The following is a 25711-nucleotide window of genomic DNA, read 5'->3' as shown; positions in this document are numbered from 1 at the left end:
TGATTACCTCTGGGTTTATTGACCTCAGACATTATCCTCTGACTTCCTGCTCTAGTAAAGTGGCGTTTAGCTTAGTTATAGTACTGCTTATTTCCTGTTAACTAGCTTTTTAACTTAACAACACCCTGGAGCCTGTGTTTCTTAAACAACACTCTCTAGCTCCCATTTCTTGCTCTAGCAACTGTGGGGATGCCCCCCTGCACACTCACTTACACACACACTCTGTGTTAACACCCACAGCCCCTTTATTATCCAATTTTAAAAGTGGAGATATGAACATAGCTTATTTGCCAGCATTCTTTCCAGTAGCTGTGGCAGGTCGTGGTCCTTCCTGCTCAGGTTTGTAGTGGCCTGCCTTTGGCTGGTCACCACATACATAACGTTGTTGTTGTTGGGGTGTCATCGAGCTGATTCTGATTCCTAGCCATCCCACGTGGTGGAGTAGAGCTGCCCCATTGGGTTCTCCAGGCTGTAATCTTTACAGGCGCAGATCAACAGGCCTTTTTTTCATGGTGCTGCTGACAGGTTTGAACTGCCTGCCAGTCTTTCAGTGAGCAGCCAAGCGCTTAGCCACTGTGCTACCAGGGCTCCTATCTGTAACACATCCATCTATAGATATGATAATATGTGTATACTTAAACTTGGCAGCCTGGCCCTGCAGGTTGGCAGTGGTGCCCATGGGGCAGATGCCTGGGGGCAGGCGGCATGGTGAGTGCAGTATACAGCCCTAACGCCTGGTCTCCGCACCCCTGCAGCCAGGAGCCGGCCTCCCTGTCCAACCTCAGCGTCACCGACCTGGTCCCAGACTTGCAGCACATCCTGTTCTGGATGGCCAACGCTGTGGAGCTGCTGTACTTCCTGCAGCAGCAGTGCCCGCTCTACGTGCAGAGCATGGAGGAGGCCCTGGACGTCGCAGGTGAGGCTGGCCGCCCTGAGTGCCGCCGGCCCTGGGCGTCACAGGTGAGGCTGGCCCCCCTGAGCGCCGCCGGCCCTGGGCGTCACAGGTGAGGCTGGCCCCCCTGAGCGCCGCCGGCCCTGGGCGCCACAGGTGAGGCTGGCTGCCTGAGCGCTGCGCTGGCCCCAGGAGGCCGGGTGGGGCCCTCTGTCAGCCAGGGCAGCACTGGCTGCTAGAGCGGGGTGCATTGTGTGGGGGCTCCTCAGAGGAGTGGCACTGTGTCTGTGCCCTGTGTGTGCTATTTGTCTGGGAGCCGCCTCCAAGGTCAGCGTGGTGGGGTTGGCCGACCTGCTGCTCACAGGGATGCCTGGGAGGGGCCTAGGTCACTCAGACCACTCTTGTACGGGAAGACCCTGCTCAGGAGGGGAGACCCAGGCCCCATCACCAACTGAGAAAATGTGTATCTAAGGATTTAGAGTACAAAGAGCTTGACGGGGCAGTCTGGGAGGGCTTCACAGAGGTAGTGGCTGGCCTATGGGCTGGGACCGAGGCAGGCAGGGTCCCTGTGGTGTGGAGGCTGAGGGGGGTGGGGTCCCTGTGGCATGGGGGCTGATGTGGGCAGCGTCTCCATGGTTGAGGGCTGGTTGCTGGGATGGCAGGAGCAAAGTGGAAGCTGCCAAGACACCACGAAGAGACAGGAGGTGACAGGTGGGTCCTAGGGGGCTGGGCAGGACCGACCCTAGTTTCACCCCACACCTTTGCTCTACTGCAGCCAAAGCCATCCTGTCTCATCTGGGGAGCCTTTGGCCGTCCAGTATGCTGTGCTGGTGCTGTAGGGGTTCTTGGGGGTGGCTTGGTGGGGACTAGGGAGGGGGCCTGGGACAGGCACAGGCAGTATCTGTGGGGCGCTCTTGGGCCCCATCTGTAGACTGTGCAGAGCCTCTGGTGTCCTGTGTGTCACCTGGGTGAACCCCAAGATGGCAATGGTGTGCGAGGTCCTGGCCAGGTGGTGCCTCAGCTTTGGTCTGGGTGCAGGCCTTGCTGGGATCCCGATGCCTGGCAGGTGGATTTCCTGAGACAAGAGGGCACCTGGGGCAGGGAGTAAAGGCGCCAAGGCATCTGCTCTCTGCAGGCCGAAGCCACTGCGTGCAAGACACAGGGCCCTCAGGACAGGCTCTTGTCCTCAGGGGGCCCACGTCCTCACACCCGCAGGGTGGAGCCAAGCCTGTGGGGGCTCCTAACATTCTTTCCTTGAGGGAAGATGGGGGTAAGCGGGACCTTGCAGCCTTCCTCCTCCGGGCCTCTCCTCAGGACGCCTTAGGGTGTCCATGTGGACTTGTGGACAGGAGGAGGCAGCACTGGGCCCAGGGCAGACCCTCCGTGTCCTAGTGGCGGTCACCCTCCACCGTGGGCGCTGCGGGGAGGGGAGGGCGAGCCAGCGCTTCATTCAGGACAGGCGCTCCATCCACGCTCTGTGGCCTGCGTCTGAGGGGTCTGCTGTTGGCTCTTCCCTTCCCTTCCCTGGGGCCTTCGGGGACCTGCGCTCTTCTCCGGAACCTTGGCACCTCGGCGGGTCGTCCTATGTCCTCTAGCCACCCTGGCATCATGGAGGCTCAGCGGGCTCGACTCTGAGAGACCCTTCCATAGCTGGGTGGGGCCGGCCAGCACCCAGAATCCGCCTCTGCAGCTCACCTGAGGGGAGGAGGGCACCCCCACAACTGCGGGTCAGAGGGACTCGCTGCTCTGCCGGAGCCGTCATCTTCACGCCCTTCAGACACCTGTGTCCAGAGGCCTGTCCAGGCTCTAGGCCCGGCAGCCGTCGGCCATGTTCACGCGGCCCTGGGACAGTCTGTTCTCCGTGGAAACTTTGCTTCAGGGTGACGAGGGGGTGACGAGGGCCTGCCAATGCAGAGTGGCGGCCTCCCCGGCGGTCCTCTGGTCTCGGGGGAGTTACATTTGGCCTGTGGCCTGAACGTTGTTCAGCCCCAGAACGTGGGAGGGCATCTGGCTTTCTGTTCTCCCCAAAGGCCTTGGGAGGCTCCGAGGAGGCACGACAGGAGGAGCACCCCCACTGTAGGCTGGAGAGCGGAGGGAGCACAGCGTCCTCCTGGCCCCGACCTCCTGCAAGAAACGCTGTGGGGAGACAGACTCTAAATGCAGAGCCATGGCCTGAGCGCCGCTTCACCCAGGAGACCGTGCACCATCAAATACGGGGCTCAGCAGGCTGTCTCTCTCCTGCGAGGACATTATCTCCATTGTGGACTCTGAGTGTCTCCGGGAGCTGGAGCTCGTCGGGGAGGGTCTCCCAGCGCCCACGGGGTGGCCTCAGTCCCTAGCCTGGAAGCAAGTGCTGGAGGCGTGGAGCAGCCATAGGCCCATGTCCTCCTAAATAAAGGACAGTCAGAAACCCCCAGGAGAGTTTGCCCCGCAGCCAGATGGAGATGCTGTCTGCACGTGGCTTTTAAAGTGAAGTTGTCGCAAGGGAGATGATAGAGATACTTCTGACGGTGGTTCCTTCTGTCGATGGTTCCTTCTGTCGACTCCTCCCTTCCCTCCTCCTGTTCCTGCTGCTCCCTGCCCCCCACCTGGGCTCTGACCACACACCCACAGGGGTTTGTCCAATTTCTTAGACCTTGCAGCGTAGAAGCCTATAGGTCGCTGTACCCACCACCTGTGACAGGCCCAGCTTTATGAGAGGCGCCAGGGCTTAGAGGTGTTTCCTGGCCCAGGCCTCTAGGTTGAGAACATTGGTCTGCACTTGTCTGGGCAGTAATCCGTGGGCCTGGAGGGTTCTGGAAGAAAGGATTGGTGGAGTTGGCTGGGGAGCAGTGCCAGCCAGTTGAGAGCCTAGTGCCCTTGAGACCCTGGCTTACCTTGGCTGCCCGCACACTGCTCCCATATGCCCAGTGAGACTGCGGAGGACACGTGGCAGCTTGACTCCCACTGAGACCCAGACTGGTCCTTCAGCCCAGGCACTGGGAGACCTGGGGGTGGGCTGGAGGGCCATGGCCTGTGACCCTGGAGGGCAGGGATGGTGAGGGGCCCAACAGGCCCTGGCTTCCTGCTGCAGTGAACACTGGGGCGCCCTTGCACCAGGCTCTGTGGGCCTTCACTGAGTGAAGGTGACGGCACCGTGTCTGGCTGCCTGCCTGCTCTTCTTTTCCTGGAGTCACACCTCTGGCCGTCCACTGCTGCGGGAGGCCCCACCCTGACCGGCGCCTCCCTCAGGCCTGGTAGGGAAATCAGTGTAAGGCCACAGCCAGATGTGAGGGGGAGAGAAGGCGAGGCCTTCTCAGTAGAGAACAACAGCCCGCAGTGCAATGACTGCTGTCCACTGGGAAGCTGAATGCCATGCTGGCTTGCCTCCTGCTCCTCCTATTGGGCAAACTAGGGAGAAACACAGGCTGCCATCCCCGGTGCTGCGGGACCCCATCACCGAGAACCCCGGGGAGGGCGCCACCTGTTGGGCCTCAGGTACTGGGAGCCTGCTGTCAAACGTGACTCCCTGAGGATGGGGATCAGCCCGGCTGCCCCACTGCTGGCCTGCGGCCCTGCCACAGCAGTGATGCCCTTTGTTCCTCCTTTCTGCCCCTGCCTAGCTAGGGGAGGCCCACACCCCCAGGCCTGCTGGTCTTGGCAGCCAGCTCTGGGTGGGGCTGTTGGACTTTGGTGCCCGGCGCCTTCTCTGCCCTGTGCTGTCTCCTCTGCCCTGAGCCATCCCTGCACGGTGCCCTCCCTGCTTTGTGAGCAGCTGCAGCATCTTCCCTGCGGCCCCTGGGGTGCTGGGGGGCATGTAGCTGGTTTGGGTGTTGTTCTTAGAGAAATGTGATTGGGGTTGACGGTCTCCTCAGGCCCCTATGTGGTGTGCCTGTGCAGAGCGTACAGGGTTGGATGTGACTATGGGGTTGGGATAGAGGCCACGCTCACTGGGCGGTTGGTTCTAATAGAAATGTGTGTGGTGACAATGGTCAGAGAGCTCCTCACGCAGGTGTCCTCGGGCTTGTGTGGAAACCTGAGGTCATGCAGCGTCTGGAGCCCCCAACTGATCTGCGTGTGGTGTGGCCGCAGGGGTGGGCTCTGTTCTGCTCTGCCTTCCGGGACTAGCTCACCCCATTTTCCAAACCCAAATGAGTGTGTTGGGCGCAGCACCTACGAGGTGACGAGGCTGTTCTGGGGCCGTCGTGGTCACTGGGCACCCTGGGGTCACTTGATGCCCTGGGGTCATTCGGCATCGAGGGGTCACTGTGTGTTGCTGTCTCCTGCAGGCTCCAAGGAGTCCCTGCTTTCGTGTGCCCTGACAGCCAGCGAGGAGGCTATGGCGGTGCTGGAGGAGGTGATTCTGTATGCCTTCCAGCAGTGCGTGTACTACATCTCCAAAGTACGCCGCTGTGCACACCCCCACTGTGCGCCTCCCCGCTGTGCACCTCCCCACTGTAGGCGTCCGGGCTGCGCCCTTCCCCGCTCGCGCCTCCCCGCTGCATGCGTCCCCACTGTGCATGTCCAGGGACAGGCTCGGCAGGGGGGCAGGGGTGCATGGGGCAGGGATGCGGGGCAGTGCCCTTGCCTGTCTGGCCCTGGAGTGACGAGAAGCTGGTTTGTGGCCCTGTCCTCAGTGCCTGTACACATGCCTGCCGGCCCTCCTGGAGTGCCCCCCATTCCCAGTGGAGCGCCGGGGGAGCTGGAGCCCTGGTCCGCGTCTCCCCGAGGAGCTGCGCCGTGTCGTGTCCATCTACCAGGTCACCCTGGATCTCCTGCGGCAGTTCCAGGTGCACCCCGAGATCGCCGCCCAGATGCTTGCCTACCTCCTCTTCTTCTCCAGCACGCTGCTCTTCAACCAACTTCTGGATAAGGGTGAGAGTGGCTGGAGCGTGTGCGTATGTGTGGGGACATTGGTGCCTCAGGGCCGGCCCACCCCCACTTGATAAAGAGGGACAGGCTTGGAGAGGTGCCTGGTTGTTGCAGGGTTACCGTGAGCCCAAGTCGGCTGGGCCCTGACCCTTGACCCCACCTTGTCCCCTCACTGCATCCCTGACCTTTGACCCCACCCTACCTGTTCCTGCCCAGCAAGTCCTGGCCTTGGGGAGTGCCCAGCTGAGCAAGGGACAGAAGAGGACTGTGTACAGACACGGGGCCGCGGGGGTGCAGCGGGGAGAATGTTCGGGTGGAGGAAGGGAGGCCCGTGCTCCCAGGAGAAGGAAGGTGGACATGTCCCCAGAATGCTTGGGCCGGGGAGGGAGCCCCATGCTCCCTGGAGAAGGCCGGTGGACATGTCTCCCAGAATGCTTGGGCCGGGGAGGGGAGGCCTGTGCTCCCTGGAGAAGGGCGGTGGACATGTCCCCCAGGTCCTTCGTTGAGCTGCTTCCACTGGCCCAAGGCCGTGCAGGCCTTCGCACGCCTGCAGCAGCTCCTGGAGTGGGTGAGGGGTGCTGGCCTCGGGGCCGCGGGCGAACAGTTCTTCCGGAAGCTTTCCTGCACACTCAACCTGCTGGCCACGCCCAGCGCCCAGCTTGTCCAGGTAGGAGATAGCAGGGAGTGATGGGGGGAGTCATCCAGGTAGGAAGGGCGGTGGGGGGGGTGGTCATCCAGGTAGAAGGGGCAGGGAATGGGGATGGAGGGGCCTGGTCATTGGAGCTGGGGTGGGGTTAGCTGACTTCAGGGCCAGGAAATCGTCGGTTCCTGGAATGACTTGCAAAGTGGCTTCCATGGTGACCCCTACCTGCAGTGGCCAGAAAAATGGCCCCAGAGAGGGACCTGTGAATATGGGACCTCATGGGGCACAGGGAACCCTGTGGATATGATTAAGGTTGGGGACCTTGTGATGGGGAGATGATCCTGGATGGTTGAGGTGGCCCACCCTAATCACATGAGTCCTTAAAGGGGCCACCTGGAGCTCTGACCATGCTCTTTCTTGTCTCCCAGATGACCTGGGCCACACTGAGGGCCACCTTTCCCGCTCTGCGCCCTGCGCAGCTCCACCGGCTGCTGACCCAGTACCAGCTGGCCTCAGCTATGGGCCCCACGAGCGCCTGGGAGCCGGGCGCCCCGGATGGCCCTGATGCCTGCAAGTCTGGTGAGCCTACATCAGGCGGGGTAGAGCTTGGGGAGTGAGCCACCAAGCCAGCCCTCCACCCACCCCTGGAAGTGGGGGTGAAGGAGCGCCTCCTGTAGGATGTCCCCAGGAGCTGTAGAGCAGTAGGCCTGGCCCACTGGGCCGTCCTCCTCCTGGAGCCCATCCTCCCTGTCGGTGGGGACCGGACGACTCCGTGTCCTGAGGGTATACTCACCTGTGGCCAAGTTCCAAAGTCCAGGCTCAGGTCAGAGGTCTCCTTCCCTCTCACAGAGCCTGGGGACACGCCTCCCCGGCCTCTTCCCAGGGGCCAAGGAGAATGGGGTCTCCACACTGGGCCGGCACACACATGTGCCTGTGTACATACATATACATGTGTATAAATTAGACATGTGTTCTACTTCACTAGCATTATGTGCCTTGTAACACGTAAACAAGAAATAGAAATAAGGGCTAGAGGAAGATACAGATACTAATAGGACTTCTAGTACCTTCAACCCACGCCCTGGTTCCTAGGGCCCAGTGGATTTCTCACACACAGATTGTCCATGAATGGGTGTTCCACTCAACACCTTGGAAGATCCATCCCAGGGCTGCTACCTGGCCAGCTCAAGGCTGGAGCCAGCAGCGGTGGTCAGGACGACTGTCCCTAGCCTGGAAGGGTTCATGTTCAGTGGGCAGAGAGCAAACGCAGACAGGCAGTGACAGTCCCAGTGACAAGCTCTGTGGGGCGGGTGGCACAGGGCTGTGGGCAGACGGGCAGCTCCCACCCCAGCTCAGTCAGGTGTAGATCTTGGACAGGAGCATCCTTGTCAGAGGGGCAGGGTTTGAGAGGGTGGGGAGGTGATGTCCTGGGTGGTTGTCAGGGCTCAAGTGGTGCAAGCCTGGCATGGGCTGGTCACCGGCCTGGATCCATCCTCCTGTGGCACCTTGAGAGTCAGAGAGCCTGAAGCTGGGCTGCTCACCTTGCCCATTCCCTGCCACAGCACCCCAGGGTCTTGGTGTAGGAGTGGGGTGCGGGGACCCAGGCAAGGGAGGGTAGCCCCCACCCAGGTCAGCACAGCTCCTGCTCCCCGACAGAGGATGTCCTGGAGTCGTACGAGAACCCCCCACCCATCGTTCTGCCCAGTGACGGCTTCCAGGTGGACCTGGAGGTGGACCGGCTGGATGACGGCATCTACCAGCACCTTCTCTACGTCCGCCACTTCCTGTGGGGCCTGCAGAGCAGAGCTGGCCCCAACAGTGGGCCCCTGCCCCCAGAGTGTCTGGAGGTATGGGGGAGGGAGCAATGGGCAGGAAGCCTTGGTGGCCCGCTCGGCTCTGGGGAGAGGTCCCTGGGGAGTGGGTCCTTCGAATCCAAGCTGTGGGTCAGGACTGATATGAGTGGACGTGGCTGCACTTCTCAAGAGAGGTCTGGAGACCTTGTATCTGCAAAAGGCAGACCCCCCGCTCACAAGGGCATTAAGTGAAAACAAGAGGGGTGTCTGTGCTGACCCCTTAACAAGCCAGGAGAGCAAGGCAGGGCAGAGTCGGGGGAGGCACCTCGAGGCCAGTCTCCCTCTGGTCTGTGCTTCTCAGCCCTACCCTCCTCCTTCTGAGCCCACTGTCCTGGGGCTAGAACTGTGCCCCAGCTGCCAGACCTTCACCCCTGCTGCTCAGAGGTGGACCAGAGAGGAGGAAGGGCCTACCCATGGCAGCTTCATTATTTAGAAAGGAGAAATGGCTGAAGTCCCAGGAAAAATTCTAATTGGGTGGCGTGGGTCAGGCGTTAGCTCCTTGGACCAATCAGCTGCCAGAGGAGGTGGGCGGTTCCCTGTTACAAAGGTGAACAGCTGTCTTCTGTCCTTACCCGTCGGAGACCCAGAGCTGAGCTGTCTGCTGATGCAGAGTAGGGGCAGTTTGCATAGCCAGGCGGCTGCAGGGAGCTGGCAGATGGATTTGAGACCTGTGATGGCCGCGGGCCTGCGGGGCCCTCACCCTTTGGCACTGTGCAGAGGCTCGCAGGTCTCCAGTTATTTGTCTTTGGGCCTCAGCCCCTTGCTGCTGGTGAGGTCACTGGGCCCCGACTGCCCAGTGTCCTGGTCACTGTCCAGCAGCTCCTCCCTTCTGGCCGTGTGGGCTGGTGGCCACGGTGCCTTCTCTGTGGGTCTGTCCGCTAGTCCATCCATCCAGCAGGTGCCTGTCACTTGGGCATTGTGCTTCAGCCTGTTGCTCTTTCTCCCCCAGGGCCCATACCATACCATCCCTGAAGGCCCTCCAGAGGGTCAGCACAGTCCCCCAGCCTCCAGGGACTCCGGGGCCCTCCTGGACTCTAGACTGTGTGGCGGTAGGAGCAGGGGTATCCGGGAGGCTCGGAGTGCCCTGGGCAGGCAGCCCAGCCGTGGGGGCCCACCACCTGCAGATGCCTCGTGCCTGCTGACGCCGCCCAGCACCCCACTCAGCCTCGAGCTCCCCACCCAGGACTGGCCTGAGTCTGGTGGGCCCTGTGGGAAGGCACCCCTGGAGGGGAAGAGGACTGGCCTCCATGGACCCCAAGACGTGGCCCTGGAAGGTGAGGCTGCCTGCGGGCACACCGCACCCCAACCCTGAATGTGGTCGTGTGCCCCAGGCCCATGGAGGCCCTCAGACACCTCTGTGGCTTTTGGGTCCCCCACCCCCAGTCAATTCAGCAGAGATGCGTGCCCCCAGCCAGCCTTGGTTTCAGTGCTGGCCACTACAGGTGCTCAGGGTCTAGACAGAAAGGGGTGGCAGCTGAGCCTGGGGCAGTGAGAGTCTGTGGCCTTCCCAGAAGTCTCTCCCCACAGGGGAAGTACAGGAACCTCGAGTGCTGGGGGTCAGGTGGCTGGGTGGACTGGGGCAGGGCTGCACTGGATCAGATTGGGGGGTGAGGGTAGCGTGGATGGGGGGAAGAGGAGGGGCTCTTGGGCAAGCCTATGCAGACCCCGACTGCCTAGCCTTCCCCTGTGGCTGCCGTGTCCTGCTCCCTGACATGGGGACAGGCTGGTCCCCACCAAGGCCCGCATGGCTTCCATGCCCCCACTGCCTTACTCTCGCTGCACAGGAGACCTCGAGGCTCCCGCGGACGCGCCCTCCAGCTGCAGCTCCAGCCCTGATGCCCCTTGTTCCTCCCTCTGCCCCTCAGTGGTGGTTGTGGAGCTGGAGAGGGGCCCCTCCGGGTTGGGCATGGGCCTGGTGGATGGCATGGTGAGTGCCCGTCTGGCAAAGAGGGGCCCTGGTCACAGAAGCTGAGCTCACAGCTCTGAGTTCATGGGCAAGACTGGGGGGAGAGAATGAGGGGTGTGCTAGAAAGGGCCTGGGAGCGTCTCTGCAGGACCGGAGTTGTTGGGAAACACCCTCCTGCAGTTGCTTCTATCTGCCCCTGCTCTCATGGGCTTGGGCCCTGTCTGCTGTTGGGTCTCAGGAACCACCAGCACTTTGCAGAGACATTGGGAATCAATGAGGGCTGAGGGGGCTGGGTCCTCACAGGGATCTGCGTGTCCTTCGGACATCTGCAGCCAGGGCCTCTGCTGTCCCCAGCATACACCTCTGGGCACTCCCGGTCTCTACATCCAGACTCTGCTCCCAGGCAGCCCCGCGGCCTGCGACGGGCGGCTCTCCCTGGGGGACCGCATCCTGGATGTGGATGGCACCAGCCTGGTGGGCATCAGCTACCTGAGGTACCTGCCAATGCTCCCTGACCCCCACACCTGGTGATTATGGTGGGTCCAGGTACAATCCTCAGGCTGGGTACTGCCCCACACATCTTCATCCCCACACACCTTGGAGCAGGCCAGCCCGAGTACAGATGAGTCCAACGCCGGTGCCCACACCCCCACCCTTGGCTCCCTGCAGTGTCCTCTGCCGACACCCTGCTCTTGGTGTGCTGGGCCAGCCAAGAGCGGCTCTGCCTTGTTCCCTCAAACCCCTTCACAGCATGGGGTGTTGGTTTGCTGGATTTAAGCCCATTCACTAGAGACTGGCAGACACGTTGACACAACTGTAGGAGGGACACATGGACACCTGTCCCACCCAAGCTCTGGGCCTGCTGAGCTGCACCCATGTGTGGCAGCTGCTCCGTCGGGGGCTAGGGGGGCAGAGACAGGGTTCAGGTGCCTCAGTGGCGCGTCCCAGCCATCCTCCTCGCCTGTGTGTTTCAGAGCCGTGGACCTGATCCGGCATGGGGGCAAGAAGATGCGGTTTCTGGTTGCCAAGTCTGACGTGGAGACGGCGAGGAAGGTCCACTTCCGCGCGCTCCCCTCCTAGTGTGGCACCGGGTCCTGTCCAGCGGTCTGCCCTGCTGGTCCGTAAGCCGCTGGTTCCTAATTGATCAGGTCAAGTTCTTGTGTAGGTGCAATCACCTTGGAGGGGCTGCGTTTTTCCTCCGGTCGCAAACGTGCACCTTAGCGTGTTTTATTTATACGACAGACACCACTGAGCTGTGAGGTTTGTTAGAGCCTTTATGTTTACAGAGTTTATGGAGTGCAGATTCAATAAACTATCTTTCCTATTCTCAGAGTGTGGTGCTTGCAGGTGGTGTGGGCGGTGGCCAACCACACCTGTGAGAGGGCTGCAGGGCGACACCCAGGGGGGCGCAAGGCTGACTTTCACAGGCAGTTACTTTGATTCTAACTCTGCCCCTCCGCCGTTCACTTGCTATACCCAACTGGGTCCTCAGAACCTCCCAGGGAGGGAGTGGGCAGGCAGTGAATTCCCCAGCCCGAGAGGCAGCAGGTCACTTGGCAGTGCCTGGACACCCTCAGCCTCCTTTAGGGTGTTGGTGGAGCAAAGTGTGAGGTAGGGTGACCACAGCAGGGACAGCTGTGCTGGGGCCCTAGGAGCCAGAGCGCATGGTCCATGGAGCCATGGGACCCTTTGGTAGCTCGGCTACTCATTGTCCCCACGCAGAGCTGGATGCAGGCTGCTGGTTTAGGAGCCAGACCCTCCTGCTTGCTCCCTGACCTGCGGGAAACGGTGGGTGGGGCCACGCAGGGTGGCAAGTCCATGTCTTACCTACTCAGGAATCTCCCCCTCTTCACACAGCGCCAGAGTGAACCAGAATTTGCTCTAAACACGGCTTCTGGTGGCAGGTGACAGGTCCTGGGTGGGGGGAGCCACCCCGTCCCTGCTCCCGTGCTGCTCAGAAGCTGCAGGGCCTTGCCTTGAACCTCCAGGTAAGCGTGGCCCAGCGCCCCTACAGTCCCAAGTTATTGGCAAGAAACAAAGGTGGACTGGACTAGGATGCTGTGAGCAGTCAGCATGTCTGCCTGGTGGGCTCTCACCTGTGCCCATGCCTCCCACCCAGAGTGCTGCCCTGGGTTCAGGGCTGTGGCCTGGCCCCTCCGGCTCCCTGGCTGGGGAAGGGACAGCCAAGTTGCTGACACACACTTATGGGAGCTTTATATCCAATGTGTCCTCTCCTGCCCAGAAACAAGGACACACCAAGAGCCCATCCCGTCCGGTACAAGGGCTGAGGCCTGTCAGCGTAGTTTCACCTTTCTGATTGCACTGCTCAGCACAAATCCCAGAAAAAAGGTCTAGAAGGAGACCCCTCCAGAGGAGGTAACCATGTCTTGGCCAGCATTGTGGGCCCAGCCTACTCCCAAGTTTCCCCTGACTGCTGACTGGCCCGCCAAGCTCCTATTTGCAGCCTGGCCCTCACGCCGGCAGGAGGCCGGCCTCCCTGTCCACCAGCCGGCTGACTGTGTGCAGGGCGAGGGGCAGGGCAGTGTTGGCATCACGGTGAAAACGTGGGGTAGAGGCCTCCATGCCTGGTGTGAACACGAACTGGGCCACGCTGGGCATCTTGAGCAGGTTGGTCAGCTCTGTGGCCCTCATGCGGATGGCATCTGTGTCCTCGTCCCGGGGCACAGAGCCCATGGCCGGACCCTGGGGCAGGGCCCTCAGCTTGGACAGGAGCAGAGAGACCCTGTGGGCCACAGCCAGTCAGGAGATGCCCCGATGTGGAGAGGACACCCCCCAGAGCTCCCAGCTAGTTGTCTCTATGCTCGACAACGTGGGCTTGGGTGGTGCCCCTCACCCGAGGCCTGTGTCCAGCCACAGCCCCCCTGCTGGACCTGCTGATGTCAGGCCCCTCAGACAGCAACAGCCTCTGAAGCCATCATTCCCTCCCCCTGCCCTGCTTCCTCCCAGGTACCTGGGGATCAAGTCTTGGCTACGAGATGCCAGTTTGGTCAGTGTGGTCATGAGGACGGTGACGACTTGCGGTGGATATGGGGGAAGGGTGGCAGAGCGGCGGGACTGGGTGACCTCAAAGAGAAGAGCCTCCAGGGCCTCAAAGAACCTGTTGACCTGCTCCACGGTGCAGCGCCTGTCATATGACACTGCCAGGTACTCGCCGATTGCCCACACCTAGATGGGGACAGAGCCTCAGCCGTGTCCTGCTCAGCTGGAAGGGCTGGGACAGGGACCAGGCAGCATCTTACCACGGCTGTGAACATGCTCTCCCGGCTGCGGATGCCACTCACAGTCCCCACGAACTCCAGCAGGTCTCTGGCCAGCTCCACCACCAGGGCTGGGCGCAGCCTGCACAGCGCCAGGAGCTGCGAGCTCATCACCCTGCAGAGTCGGCACGGGCTCAGCACGCCCACAGCGAGCTTGTCACCCTGCCGAGAGCCGGCGTGGGCTCAGCACACCCACAGACGGCACAGTAAGCTTGTCACCCTGCTGGGAGCCAGCACGGGCTCAGTGCGCCCACAGTGAGCTTGTCAACCAGCAGAGAGCCGGCGTGGGCTCAGCACACCCAGACAGCACAGCGAGCTCGTCACTCTGCTGGCAGTCAGATACTAAATGGAAAACGTGTCTCTCCAGCTGGAACTACAAGACAGTCTGGACCCTGATCAGCCATCTCGTTGGGAGCCTCAAGGGATGTGGGGGCTGGCTCCAGCCATACTTGGTCCCGGGCTCAAGAATGGCAGAGACAAGCTAAGTGTATCAGGCCTTCAACAAACAAACGGCCTCTAGTATAGGACGTCCTGGAAGGTTCTGTGGAGAAAGAGCCTGAGCTTAGCGCTGAAGGGGGGTAGGCTTGAGAGAGAAGAGGATGGCAGAACATTCTGGAATGGGAATGGAGAAGGTCCTGCAGTGACCCAGGAGGCAGCCTGGGGATGACGGTGGGGGTGGCACAATCTGGAGTCTCAAGGGCAGCCTGGAGGGGGAAGCAGACTTTATGGGGTGACACTGGGGGTTCCACCCGGGAGACGGGCTGCAGAGACCCGTGGAGGAAGCTGGAAGCCTGTGTATGGTGGGGTGCCTGTTGAGGTGTCCACGCGTGCGTAGGGGGAGGCGTATATGGATGGGACGGGCGCCGAGCGCAGACAGGACCCACCTGTGCACCTGGGCCTCGTACTGCGGCACCTGGAACAGGGAGTTGCTCCTCTCCAGAAGCACCAGTGCTAACTGGGCGCTTAGGTCCCCGCTGGCCACCTGCAGACGGAGGGCGGGAGCCTGTCAGAGCCCCTGGCCCACCACGCTCAGCTGTGCAGATCCATCTGCAAGAAGGGAGAAGCTGGGGGCTGGCTGGGAGATAAGGTGGTCTCAGCAGATGGGCGTGGTACTTGCTCTTCCAAGGGGCCCTACTTCTGCCCTACTGTGAGGGTTGAGGTGGTGGGAGCCCGGCTGCCTGCCCAAGCCCGAGCACTGGGGTATGCATACTCCAAGGTGACTCCTGTGCAGCTTAGATAAGGGCCACCACTTTGGCCACAAATGGAGTGGGCAATGGGTACCAGGAGGCCCAGGGGGATGACCCTGCTCAAGGGAGGGGCGGGGTGGCAGGAAAGGAGGACCTGGCATGGGCTGGGGGTCTGTAGCCCCTTCTGTGGTGAATCTCGTCTGATCCTCAGAGCAGGCGGGGGCCAGGATTGTGGCAGGTGTTCCCTACTCGAGAGGGAGGATGCTAGAGCCTGGCAGAGGGTCAAGCACAGCCATGTCCCTCCCCTGGCTGGCCCCTCCACCTCAGGTGTGTGCTGGTGCATGGCGGTGGCAGGGGCCGCAGGGCCTGGTGCGGGCTTACCTGGGTCACTGCGGCAAAGAACACCTGAAGAAGGGTAGGCACGGCCTGAGCGCACTGGACCACACGGGCACAGCTAGCCATGGGCTGCAGCAGGTGGTGAAGTGGAGCCAGCCTGGGGGATGCACCACAGCCACTGAGCACCTGCCCACCCGCCTGGCGCCCACACCTCACCCTGAGACTGGCGCTGCAGGAGGAAGGGGAGGGACAGGGCCGTGGCAAGAACTGTGTCCTGAGACCCCCTTTGCGTGTTCCCAGTGTGCATCCGCCTGGCACCTTCTGGTCCTAAGAGCCTGCTCACACCCTGCTCTCTCTTCCCTGGGTGACCCCGCTCCTGGGTGACCACATGCCCTGCTCTCAACTGAGGGGGGGTCAGGGACACGGGATGCATCTGGGACAGTGAAGTTGGCAGCAGGGCCAGGGCTTGGGAGGGACTCCACACCCACACTCTGGGGATGCAGGTGGTGGGCTCACTGTGAGGGTCTGGGCTCAAGGGTCTGTGTCCCTGCCCTTCCCCAGGAATGTGCCTGTCCCAGCAACCCTGTCTGTCTACGGCCCCTCCCGGGTCTGCTAGGAAGAGACAGAAGGGGCAGAGCACAGGTGGCCCGGCAAACAAACACAGTCACGTGGTGCTGAGGATGATGATGGTGACGAAAGCCGCCTCCCCGACTCAGAATGCATGAGGGACACAAGCCTGCTGCCCCCTAGCAGGCACAACCGCACACACACACTCACACTCACGCAAATACACAGACTCACACCCAGAGATATACACTCACCCAAAGAGACACACACAGAGGCTCACCCACAGACACACACTCAGGGACACAGGCTCACACACACACAGACACAAAGACTCATACCCACAGACACACAGAGGCTCACACACACATGCTCAGCCACCCACTCACACACCGCCACTCAGGGATGCGCGCGCGCGCACACACACACACACCCAGGGCTCACGTCCCCTGGCCCACTGCCCCGCACCTCTTTGTGGCGCCCCCCGCCTTGCTGCGCAGCAGGTACTGGAAGAGACCCTGGAACTCAGGGTCCCGGAAGCCCTCCAGGCAGCTGGTGGGCCGGAGGGAGACATCCCAGAGCGGTCGCTCTGATGCTGTTGGCGATGACCTGCTAGAGAAGAAGTGGTTTAGAAGACAGGTTGGTACGGATGCTCTAGGCTTGGGTTCAGTCCCCGCCCTACTGCCCACTCTGCAAGAGGGACTGAAGCAGTGAAGATGACCGACGGCTGCACGGTGGGATATGGGGGGGCACCCTGAGCCCACCAGGAGAGTGTGGGGCTGGAAGCTACAGAAGGCCCTACTGTACGACAACACACGCCTTCAGTGGGCGACATGGCCATAGTGCTGCCACCTCCATCAAAAGAGGGGCCGGGACAGGGTGCCAGAAGCTGAGGAGACCTGCCATGCTGGGGGCCAGGAGCCATGGGGGCGGTGGGGGGCAGCCCTGGCTCACCTGAGCTGCAGACCCAGAGCGGCAGTCAGACATGGTAGGTCCAGCAGGGTGTGGAGCATCTCCACGGCGGTGCTGGCGTCAACCAGCGCCGGGAGCAACACCACGAACTCTGAGGTGAGGGCCGGGCTGTGCCAGGCCAGGAGCTGTGGGGCAAAAGCACCAGAGGCAGGAGGTGTCAGGTCTGTGCCCAGAGGCCCCAGGGTGGGTGCGAGGGCAACTGCTGACCACAGTCCCATCATCACTGACCCAGAATGTGCTATGACCCCATGTATGTCAGAGTAGAACTGTGCTCCAGAGGGTTTTCAGTGGCTGGTTTTTTGGAACTAGATCACCAGGCCTTTCTTCCAAGTTGCCTCTGGGTGGACTCGAACTATCAACCTTTCAGTTAGTGACTCAGTGTGTTCCCCACCCAGGGACCCCTCACTGTGACCCAGGAAGCTAGAAGCACTTCCTCAAGTTTGTTTTCTCCCAACATTCTTTCTGCTTTTGCATCAACAACAAAGCCAATTGTATCAGCAGCCACCCCTTGCCACTTGTCATCATTGTTTGTCCCCTGTTAAAAAGACGGTCTCCCATATTAGATTTAAGAAGGCAGCGCAGCGATGGGCTGGTCACAGGACATGTCGCAAGCCTCTGGTTCTGAGGCCGGGCACACTGGGCAGTGCTTTGGCCGGAGGAAGCCTTACTGCTCGTGTGACTCTGAGGACTGTCAGGTGAAGATCCGTCCCCCACGGGAACCAGCGAGGCCTTCAATGGCTGTGCTGGTTGTACGTGACAAGCTGGCTCCACGGCTCCCCCTGCCTGGCCTTCTACCCCAGGCACAGCCAGGACTCACTGGGGCTCCCACCCAGGCAGCTTCACACACCTTGAAGAGGTTCGGGAAGCTGAGCTTGAAGGTGCCCTGGTCTGGGTTGAAGAGGTGAAGGCTGTCCCTGCAGAACTGGGCAAACTCGAAGGCCAGCATGGGGTTGGGGAAGAGATCAGCCAGGACGCTGGTGAACAGGTGCTGGCAGACAGCCTCCGAGTCCACCGCGGCCGCCTCTCCTGTATGGACAGACCCGTCAGGGCGTGAGGCCCTGTGAGCGCTGTAAAGACACCACTCTGGGGGCAAGTGGAGCCACGGCGCCTCTGCAGGTCTTCATGGTGCTGGAGGCCCTGTGAGGGGTCCCAGCAAGGAACACTGGGGAGGCCATGTCAAAGCTGCCCCCTCCCAGGGGTCTGCCACAGAATAGTCTCCCCGAGTGGCACGAGTTATGTGCCACACACTCTGGAGGGCGCTGGTTCCTTAGCCTTTGGGCATCACGGGCCAGGGACATGCTGACAGCCAAGAAACCTGACATAATCAAAGCTGATGATGTTTTATTCGCTGAGTAACCCATCAAACCAAACCCACTGCCGTCAAGTTGATTCCGACTCTTGGCGACCCTATAGAACACAGTAGAACTGCCCCACAGAGTTTCCAAGGAGCACCTGGTGGATTCGAACTGCTGACCTTTTGGTTAGCAGCTATAGCACTTAACCACTACGCCACCAGGGTTTCCGTTTTGCTGACTAAGTCCATGTAAAGACCGCTACCATCTAGCACCCACGTGAATCCAAGAAAGAATATTCTAGACATAAGGGACAGCAACAGCGGAAGACCCAACCCTTAAATGCAGGTGACTTCCTGAACAGCCCCATGCTGTGTCCCCTTCGCCCAGCCTGGGGCCCACACTCCAGTGCCCAGTGCTGAGGCAGGCTCACCGTGGCTCAGCAGGAAGCGGGCTATGGGCAGCAAGGTGCGGGCTTGGGCCGGGTCCCCGCACAGACGCCCAAGCAGGGCCTTGAGGCAGGACAGGGCACGGTACAGGAAGGATGGCTCCTGCCTGCACAACACGTCCAGCAACAGCACGGCCTCCACCAGGCACTGGGGGAGACATCACGCTCGGGGTGGGTGGGGACATGGGGCTAGGGGCAGGGATAAGAGGGGCTCGGGGTGGGTGGGGACACAGGGCTGCAGCAGGGACATGGGGACTTAGGACAGGGTACAGAGGGCTCAGGGCAGGGGCATGGGGACTCAGGGCAGGGTGCAGAGGGCTTAGGGCAGGGACACAGGGCTCTGGGTGGGGACATGGGGGCTCAGGGCAGGGTGTAGAGGGCTTAGGGCAGGGGCACGGGGCTCTGGGAGGGGACATGAGGCTTGGGGCAGGTAGAGGGCAGGGACACAGGACTTGAAGCTGGGTGCAGAGTGGGGATGTGGGGCTTAGGGTGAAGAGCGAGGCCTGGGGCAGGGATAAGAGGGGCTTGCTCAGGGTGGGCAGGGGCACTCACAGCCTTTTGCAGGTCTGAGTCCCCTTTCCGCAGGGCTCCTAGGGGAAGGGAGGGAGGGAGGAGGTGGGTAAGACGGCAGCCGTGTCCTGAAACTCCAGGTCAGGGGCAGGAAGGACAGGGCAGGTTCGTGACAGAGCAAGCTCCTGCTGGACAACACTTCCCGGGGGGACAGAATGGCCCCAAGGCCCTGGGACACCACCCTCCCTGAGACCAACCCATGGACACAGCCCCTCTAGGAAGAAGTGGCTGCCAGGGAGCCCGCCCCCTCGGGGCAGCTGGAGAGACAGGAGACAAGCAGTCCCCCAGGTGGGCCCATGGAGGAGGACCCCCACAGGGGTGCCGGCTCAGGCAGGGCCACCCCAGCGCCAACCCCCACTCACGCCGAGTGCTCTGCTCCAGGAGGCGCTGGCAGTACTCGAAGGCCCCGGCCCGCAGCTGCTGCTGGGGGGGAAGCAGGTGGCTGGCGGTGGCGCTGGTGGCCGAGAGCACAGACAGGGTAGAGCCTTCCAGCTCTGACCTGTCATCTGTGGAAACAGAGCCCCTCAGCTGGATGCAGAGGATGGGGGGCGGGGTGTGGCCACCTGCTGCTGGGCAGGGGCACTTGGCTCTCTAACAAAGGGCAGAGAAAGGGTGGGCACACGGGGGCCCAGGTTCTGCATGCCCAAGTGTCGACTTGCTGGTGTGTCACTGTCCCTAGGATCCACTGTGGCTGCAGCTCAGACCCCACCAATCCCAGAGCATCTGAGCTGCTAGTTGGCCAGTAAAGGGGCTCAGTGAGGCTCTTAAACAGGTCTATCAACTTCTGCTTAAAAGACAGTCACTTCCTGCGGCCAGAGGGGCCAGTGTGTCTCCAGAAGAGCCTGGTGCTGGCCAGGACTCCAGCAGGAGGCAGTACGCTGGCCAGGGTTCTTGGCCAGCTCCATGAAGGATGCCTCTGCTGCCCTGGCTGGTGGGTATGGAGGACTTATGTCAACCAACGGTGTGCCTGCGCTGACCTGTGCCCAACTCATGCCTGACCCCAGGAATACCCAGGCCCACCTGTGGGGTACCCGTCTCCAGCCTGCAGTGTACCTGCATCGCTAGCATCTCTGCTGGCAGGGCCACTGAACAGCAGCCAGGTGCGCAGCATGGAGAAGGCGTGCACGTTCAGCCGCTGGTCCTCTGTGAAGTGCTGGCCCGTGGAGAGCACTGTGAAGAAGTCGGTGGCCACCGCTCCGTCTACCTCGGTGACAGGCCCGGGCTGAGGGGCAAGGGGAGATGGGGTTGGGGCTGCAGGGGGCTGGGCCAGATCGGGGTGCAGAGGGGGTCGGAGCAACACGCCCTGCACAGGGCTCCGCAGCCCCAATGCCTGCCCGGCACTGGGAGAATTGAGACTGCCCATGTTCACAGGCTGGGGCATCAGCAGTCACAGGCCCAGAGTGTCACTGGCTTGTAGGAGGTGCAGTGTGACCCCATTTGGCCCAAAGCAGCCAGGAAGACTGGAAAGGAGGGGCCCCCTGGAGCCCAAGGCCAGCAGATGGACAGAAGGAATCGGTGCAACTCTAAAGGGTCAGGTGCCACGGGGGCATGGGGTTCCCTGAGGAGAGAGGGAGGCTCGGGACCTCAGTTACCTGGTGCCCTGGAATAGCTCATACCTGCCTTGTTCGAGGAGCAGAGAAGAAGCCCCTGGAGGGCTGTGCCACCCCCTGCTGGACGCTGGCGTAGCGCAGCCAGTCCACCAGCCTCCTGTGCAGCATGTCGGCCTGGGCTGAGGGAGGTGGAGGGGATGACACAGAGGGGGTGATGTGGGGATGGGGTGACAGGGAGCAGGTGATGTGGGGGAGGGGTGACACAGGGAGGGAGTGATGTGGGGGAGGGGTGACACAAGGAGGGGGTGACGGGGAGGAGTGACAGGGAGGGGGTGATGTGGGCAGGGTGACAGAGGGGATGATTTGGGGAAAGGTGACTCGGGAGAGGTAACATCAAGGGGTGACATGAGGAGGGGTGACACGGAGGGGTGACATGGGGGAAGGGTGATGTGGGGACAGGGTGATGGGGAGGAGTGATGCAGAGAGAGGCGTGACGTGGAGGAGTGGTGACACTGGGGGGAGGGTGTGACATGGGGAATGGGGAAAGGGTGGCGTAGGGGACGGATGATGTGGGCAAGTTAAAGCAACGCTGAGCGACATCTAGGCCAAATGCCGTGTGGCCAAACCTTCTGAAATCCCACTGTGTCTGGGGGTGGGAACAGATGGTGGTGGTGCAGTGTGGTGACCGTCCTTGTTGCCCCTGCACTGTGCACTCAGAAATGGGTCAGATAGGAAATTCTGTGGTGTATACATGTCACCACCTGACAACTAAAACAAGCACGCAGTTGCTCCTGAGGGGCCTCGTGCTGTCCCAGTGACACCAACGCAGGAGCTGCCTGTGAGGTGGATGTCACCAGCAGGGACCCCACCAGCCAGGCCCACGCTGCCCCCTCCCTGTCCCGCTTGGGTGTTCCTCTCCGCTCTGAGCGGGTTAGCTGTAAAGGGAGCAGAGCAGGGGTGAGTCCCCTCAGATTCCTGGGCGGTGACCACATACCTTCGGGCAGGGTGCCCGGTGCAAGGCTGACCACTTTCGACACCACGGGGAGGAGGGCCCGCGGACCGGGTCCCTCGGTCTGCCGAGCCTCCAGGAGGTGCAGGGCTCGCTGCCCCACGCTGCGGACCTCGTCTTGCCTGTCGCCCTTTAATGCAGACATGGGGCACGGTGATGCGCCCTGCCCACGGGCTGGGTGAACCTGCCTCTGCTCATAGCCCTGCGAGGAACCTCCAGTTCTCAAGGCCCTCGATGGGGCAGGAGGCTCACGCACTCAAGAAGGCAGGCAGTGAGGGCCACCATGTGCCATGGGGCAAAGCCCTGGTGCATGGTTAAGGAGGCAGCTCCATCCGCACCCCTGGGGGTCAGGGGCAGGAGGGGCCCCAGTGGGAACACGATTGGCCTGACAATGAAAACTGCGAGAGTCTTCCCTCCTCCTCCCAGGCACTGCTGCTCCATGGTGCCTGCTCGGACAAGAGCGGACAGCTCCTCCTTGTCACCAGACATGTGCCTTCCCCACCAGGCAGTCCCACGCGACCTAATGTCAGCGATCACACGGGTGCCGCCAGTGCCAGCCAGCTCGCAGGATTGAGGTTTTATGTATCAGGTTTGTCCTTTCAAGTTGAGTGGTGGTGCAAACGGTTTGCGCTCAGCTGCTAACCTAAATGTTAGCGGTCTGAACCCACCCAGCAGAACTGCAGAAGAAAGGCCTGGCAACCTGCTGTGTTAAGATTACTACCAAGAAAACCCTATGGGGGAGTTCTCTAACACAAGGGGTCACCATGAGGTGGAACTGACTGGAAGGTAACTAACAACAACATAGTGGTTTGTTCTTAAAGCTGAGCAGGTAAACTGAAATCACCTGGCAGGGCAGAAGGTCAGCCTTCTAAACCGCTGTAGGTGACTCTACAAAGCCACTCACTTAAGGTCTCTCTAGCAGCACTGAGGAGCCTTGACAGAGGAGCTCGGCCCCCGAGGGGGCCTGGCCACTGTCACCTTCATCCCAGCAGATGCCTGGCAACTGGGGTAGGTATGCTGGCGGACCAGGACTCGGTGCAGGAAACAGGTATGGATTCAAGGGAACGGATCAGGGAGACACCTGAGGGTCCTGAGCTCAAACCTGAAGCACCAGCACAAATTCAGAACGTACCACACCTTAACATATGTACGTACATACTTATACACACGCATACACACACACGCATACACATACGTACACACATGTACGTACCTATACGTACACATACACACACGTATACGCTCCTAACTTAGTCCAGAAGGAGCCCTGGTGGTGTAACAGTTAAGGGCTTGGCTGCTAACTGAAAGGCTGGTGGTTTGAACTCACCAGTGGCTCCACAGGAGAACACCTGGTGATCTGCTTAAAGATTACAGCCTAGAAAACACTACGGGGCCATTCTATTCTGTCACACAGGGTCACTATGAGTCAGAACTGACTTCACGGCACCCAACAACAACAAGCTTGAACCACTGAACAGGCCCGAAAAACAATGGCAAACCATTTAGCCACAAGTAGCACTGGAGCTGAGATCATGGCTCTGAAATACTGCTTCCCACTCAAGAAACGAGGATCTTGAAAAAAAGGGCTGCTTCCAGATTGGGGCAGGAAGGAAACAGAACCGCCTGACTGTCTTGTCACACAGTCAGGAGCAAGCTCATGACACGGGTCCTCACAGGGGCTGGAGGGCCCCACCGGCAGGGGCGGGAGGAGGTAAGCCTGGGTAAGGCACCAGCTGCAGAAGGTGACAACCGCATGGCCCCGAGGGCCACTCTGAGGGGGAGGAATGGGGTTACCTGGGCCAGAAGCACAGAGGCCGCCAGGCTCAGTGTGCGGCTCTTCTGAATGTGGTCACAGGACAGGTTGAGGCCCTCGGATGGGGCCATCTCCCGCAAGATGGCGGCACAGAGGAGCTGGAGCTGCTCAGGGCACGCGGGTGAGCAGATGGTGGCCTGCAACAGGTCCACGCAGGGCTTCTCTAGCCTGGAACGAGAGCGCATGGGTGGGTGCACTCACGCCCCCGTGAGGGCACCGGGCACCCACGGCACCCACACACTGCAGAGAAGCCACTAGGTCCCTCCGGCAGGATGGTGGAGCATCCCATGTTCTCGGGGACCCAGCAGCCCTGGTTTGGGAGGGGGCAGTGGTGGTTCAGTGGTAGGATTCTCTTCCATGCAGAAGACCCGGTTTGATTCCCAGCCAATACACCTCGTGCTCAGCCACCATCCGTCAGCAGAGACTTTCATGTTGCTATGATGCTGACCAGGTTTCAGTGCAGCCTCATACTATTGAGGAACTAAGAAGAAAGGCCCGCGATCTACTGCTGAAAACCAGCCAGTGAAAACCCTACGGGTCACAATGGTCCAATCCCTAACCAATCATGGGGATCGGGCAGTATTTTGTTCCATTGTGCACTGGGTCGTCATGAGTCAGGGGTAACTCCATGGCCATTGAACAAGACTCATGCCAAAGGAACACCTGCAGCCCCCAGAGCTGCAGGGTGCTGACCATGGCTGCTGTGTCAGGAGCACAGCCCTGGTATGCCCTGTAACACCACAGGGCCCTCAACTCACTTCCTGCCATATTTTGTGGCTGAGACGATGAGAAAAAGCCTCCGGAGGGCATCGACAGCCTCGGCCCCAGGATCCTTCTGCAGCAGCTTCACCACCCGGGAGCAGAACCTGCTCAGCTCCTCGTCCTGAATCTCCCTAAACAAAAAAGAGGACAGACATCAGCACCCTAGAGTGCATTCAGGGCTCCAAAATGCTGCTCCAAGTGATGGCCGAGTGGCTCTCTGACGGGGGACAATCCGTACTTAACATAAACTCTGGTGCTGGGGTAGGAGAGCGCTTCCACCCACAACCCTCGTGCGATGCACCTGCTGACTGGCTATCCCAATGTGTCCTTCCCCTGGGGATTAAACAGGCACTCCCAGCAGACAGGGCTAGTGGGGGACATCATCACTTCCAAACTCACTGATACAGCTGGATGTGTTCAGATTTGTCATTCCATGAGCAGAGCTAAAGCAAAGTGTTTTTAAGAGTCTCATTCAAAAATAAGGGAAATTTGGTCTAAAATATGTTGCTTTGTAAGAGATTCCTTCAGTGTGCCTTTAACTTCTGGGAAAAAGGTTAAATCTTAGGTTTTAAAGAGCAAATATGGCACTTTGTAGTTAGTGGGAGTCCAGAGCCAGCCAAAGACCAGGAGGTGGTGGGTAATTTCTCAACTCATCCAATGTATCAGCGATCTCTATAAATTACAAAACCTCCCGTGGTGTCAAAAAGCCCTCGGTGGGTTATCAAACTCAACCAGTGGATTTCGGCTCATGGTGACCCCATGTGTGTCAGAGTAGAACTGTGTTCCATTGGGTTCTTAACGCTATGACCTTTCAAAAGCAGTTCGCCGGGCCCTTCTTCCGAGGCACCTATAAGCGGACTTGACCTCCCCTATTAATCTTAGCTTGCCTTCATTCCCACAAACCGCTCCAGCCTTTCTGTGATTTTATGCTCTTGACCCTGAAGCAACTGACAGCTCTGCCCACCCTGTTTCCTGCCAGACAGGGGGTTCTCGCCGCCACGTAAGTCTTTGATCAAGGAGTTAAGCGGATCCCGCCCCACTTCATCCTTTAAAACGCTGCGCAGGTGTCGCCTCTTCGGGGCCCCCCCTTGGCCCTCCCCGGTCCGCCTCACCTCAGGCCTGGCCCGCACCTTGCTTCCCCGTCCCCCCCAAGCCTGCAGAGCGGTGCCAGTCCGGCTCCCTCAGGTCCCAGCGCCCGCGGGCCGGTCTCTGAGGCCCCAGCGCCCGCGGGCCGGTCTCTGAGGCCCCAGCGCCCGCGGGCCGGTCTCTGAGGCCCCACCCCAGGCGCTGCAAGGGAAAGGGGCGGGAGAAACCCCGGGCCGGGGCACCTGGCCTGGCGGAGCAGACTCTCCGCCGCGGGCGTGAACATGCCGCCTACGCCGCCGCGGCCGGCGGAGACCAGCCACCTCGCGCCGCCCGCCCGCACCTCCCGGAACCGGGCCGCCGCTCGCGGGCTTCCGGGGTGGGGCCACGTGACGCGTCACGTGAGCGCGGCGGCTCCGCGGGGCGGGGCGGGGCGGGGCGGGGCGGGGCGGACGCGCCGCCGACCAATGAATGAGGGAGGCCTGGCGTGGAACATCTCGGGCCGGGGGCCGGCCGCCCCCTCTGGCCGCAGACCGGCGGGAGGCTCGGCTGGTGCTCTTGCTGGGGGTCGGGTCTGCTGCGGAGCCCTCACCCCGCTGCCCCGGCGCAGCGGAGCCACAGAACCCCAGCACCCCGAGAAGACCCCGGCACTGCGGCCCGGCAGCACGGAGCCCCGGGACCTGGGAGCTCGGGAGCCCTTAC

The 25711-nt window shown here is 61.1% G+C and overlaps 2 protein-coding genes across 11 annotated transcripts in view; one reads left to right on the top strand and one right to left on the bottom strand.

The window, feature by feature from the left end:
• The window catches only part of RADIL (Rap associating with DIL domain), a 69755-nt gene extending 58412 nt beyond the window's left edge, over positions 1-11343 (top strand). The window contains exons 5-14 of the mRNA XM_003416601.3: positions 756-916; positions 5161-5273; positions 5509-5746; positions 6238-6410; positions 6815-6965; positions 8043-8233; positions 9189-9513; positions 10024-10166; positions 10500-10639; positions 11120-11343. Coding sequence (XP_003416649.1) covers positions 756-916; positions 5161-5273; positions 5509-5746; positions 6238-6410; positions 6815-6965; positions 8043-8233; positions 9189-9513; positions 10024-10166; positions 10500-10639; positions 11120-11225 — 1741 coding nt within the window. The 3' untranslated portion in view covers positions 11226-11343. The remainder of the gene's footprint in view (positions 1-755; positions 917-5160; positions 5274-5508; positions 5747-6237; positions 6411-6814; positions 6966-8042; positions 8234-9188; positions 9514-10023; positions 10167-10499; positions 10640-11119) is intronic.
• A 58-nt stretch (positions 11344-11401) lies between these two features.
• On the bottom strand, positions 11402-25362 carry AP5Z1 (adaptor related protein complex 5 subunit zeta 1). 10 transcript variants are annotated; one of them, XM_064295984.1, is made up of 18 exons: positions 25255-25362; positions 23923-24057; positions 23146-23332; positions 21337-21481; positions 20409-20521; positions 19846-20014; positions 19155-19298; positions 18775-18812; positions 18208-18370; positions 17330-17508; positions 16465-16607; positions 15979-16122; positions 14992-15103; positions 14765-14881; positions 14308-14405; positions 13406-13538; positions 13117-13331; positions 11402-12888 (listed from the first exon to the last, which is right to left on the bottom strand). In XM_064295984.1, the coding sequence occupies exons 1-18, from the start codon at positions 25293-25295 to the stop codon at positions 12618-12620; spliced, it is 2547 nt and encodes an 848-aa protein (XP_064152054.1). In that variant the 5' UTR covers positions 25296-25362; the 3' UTR covers positions 11402-12617. The 10 variants fall into 10 exon arrangements, with proteins under 10 accessions (XP_064152054.1, XP_064152055.1, XP_064152060.1 ...); XM_064295985.1 differs by having other exon boundaries at positions 15979-16119; XM_064295990.1 differs by lacking the exon at positions 25255-25362 and adding an exon at positions 25057-25229.
• Between the last annotated feature and the right edge of the window lie 349 nt (positions 25363-25711).

This window comes from Loxodonta africana, chromosome 12 (assembly GCF_030014295.1).
Source record: "Loxodonta africana isolate mLoxAfr1 chromosome 12, mLoxAfr1.hap2, whole genome shotgun sequence".
Classification (NCBI taxonomy): Eukaryota; Metazoa; Chordata; class Mammalia; order Proboscidea; family Elephantidae; genus Loxodonta; species Loxodonta africana.
The sequence above is the reverse complement of the archived record's forward strand: the minus strand, read 5'-3'. Positions and strand labels throughout refer to the sequence as shown.

Excerpts from the sequence above, each read along its gene's own strand:
- AP5Z1 (XM_064295984.1), bottom strand. The coding sequence starts at position 25,295 with ATGTTCACGCCCGCGGCGGAGAGTCTGCTCCGCCAGGCCAG. Across the intron at positions 18,813-19,154 it reads CCTGGAGCAGAGCACTCGGC|GAGCCCTGCGGAAAGGGGAC; the intron begins GTGAGTGGGGGT and ends CCCTTCCCCTAG. Across the intron at positions 17,509-18,207 it reads CCGCTTCCTGCTGAGCCACG|GAGAGGCGGCCGCGGTGGAC; the intron begins GTGAGCCTGCCT and ends CTGTCCATACAG.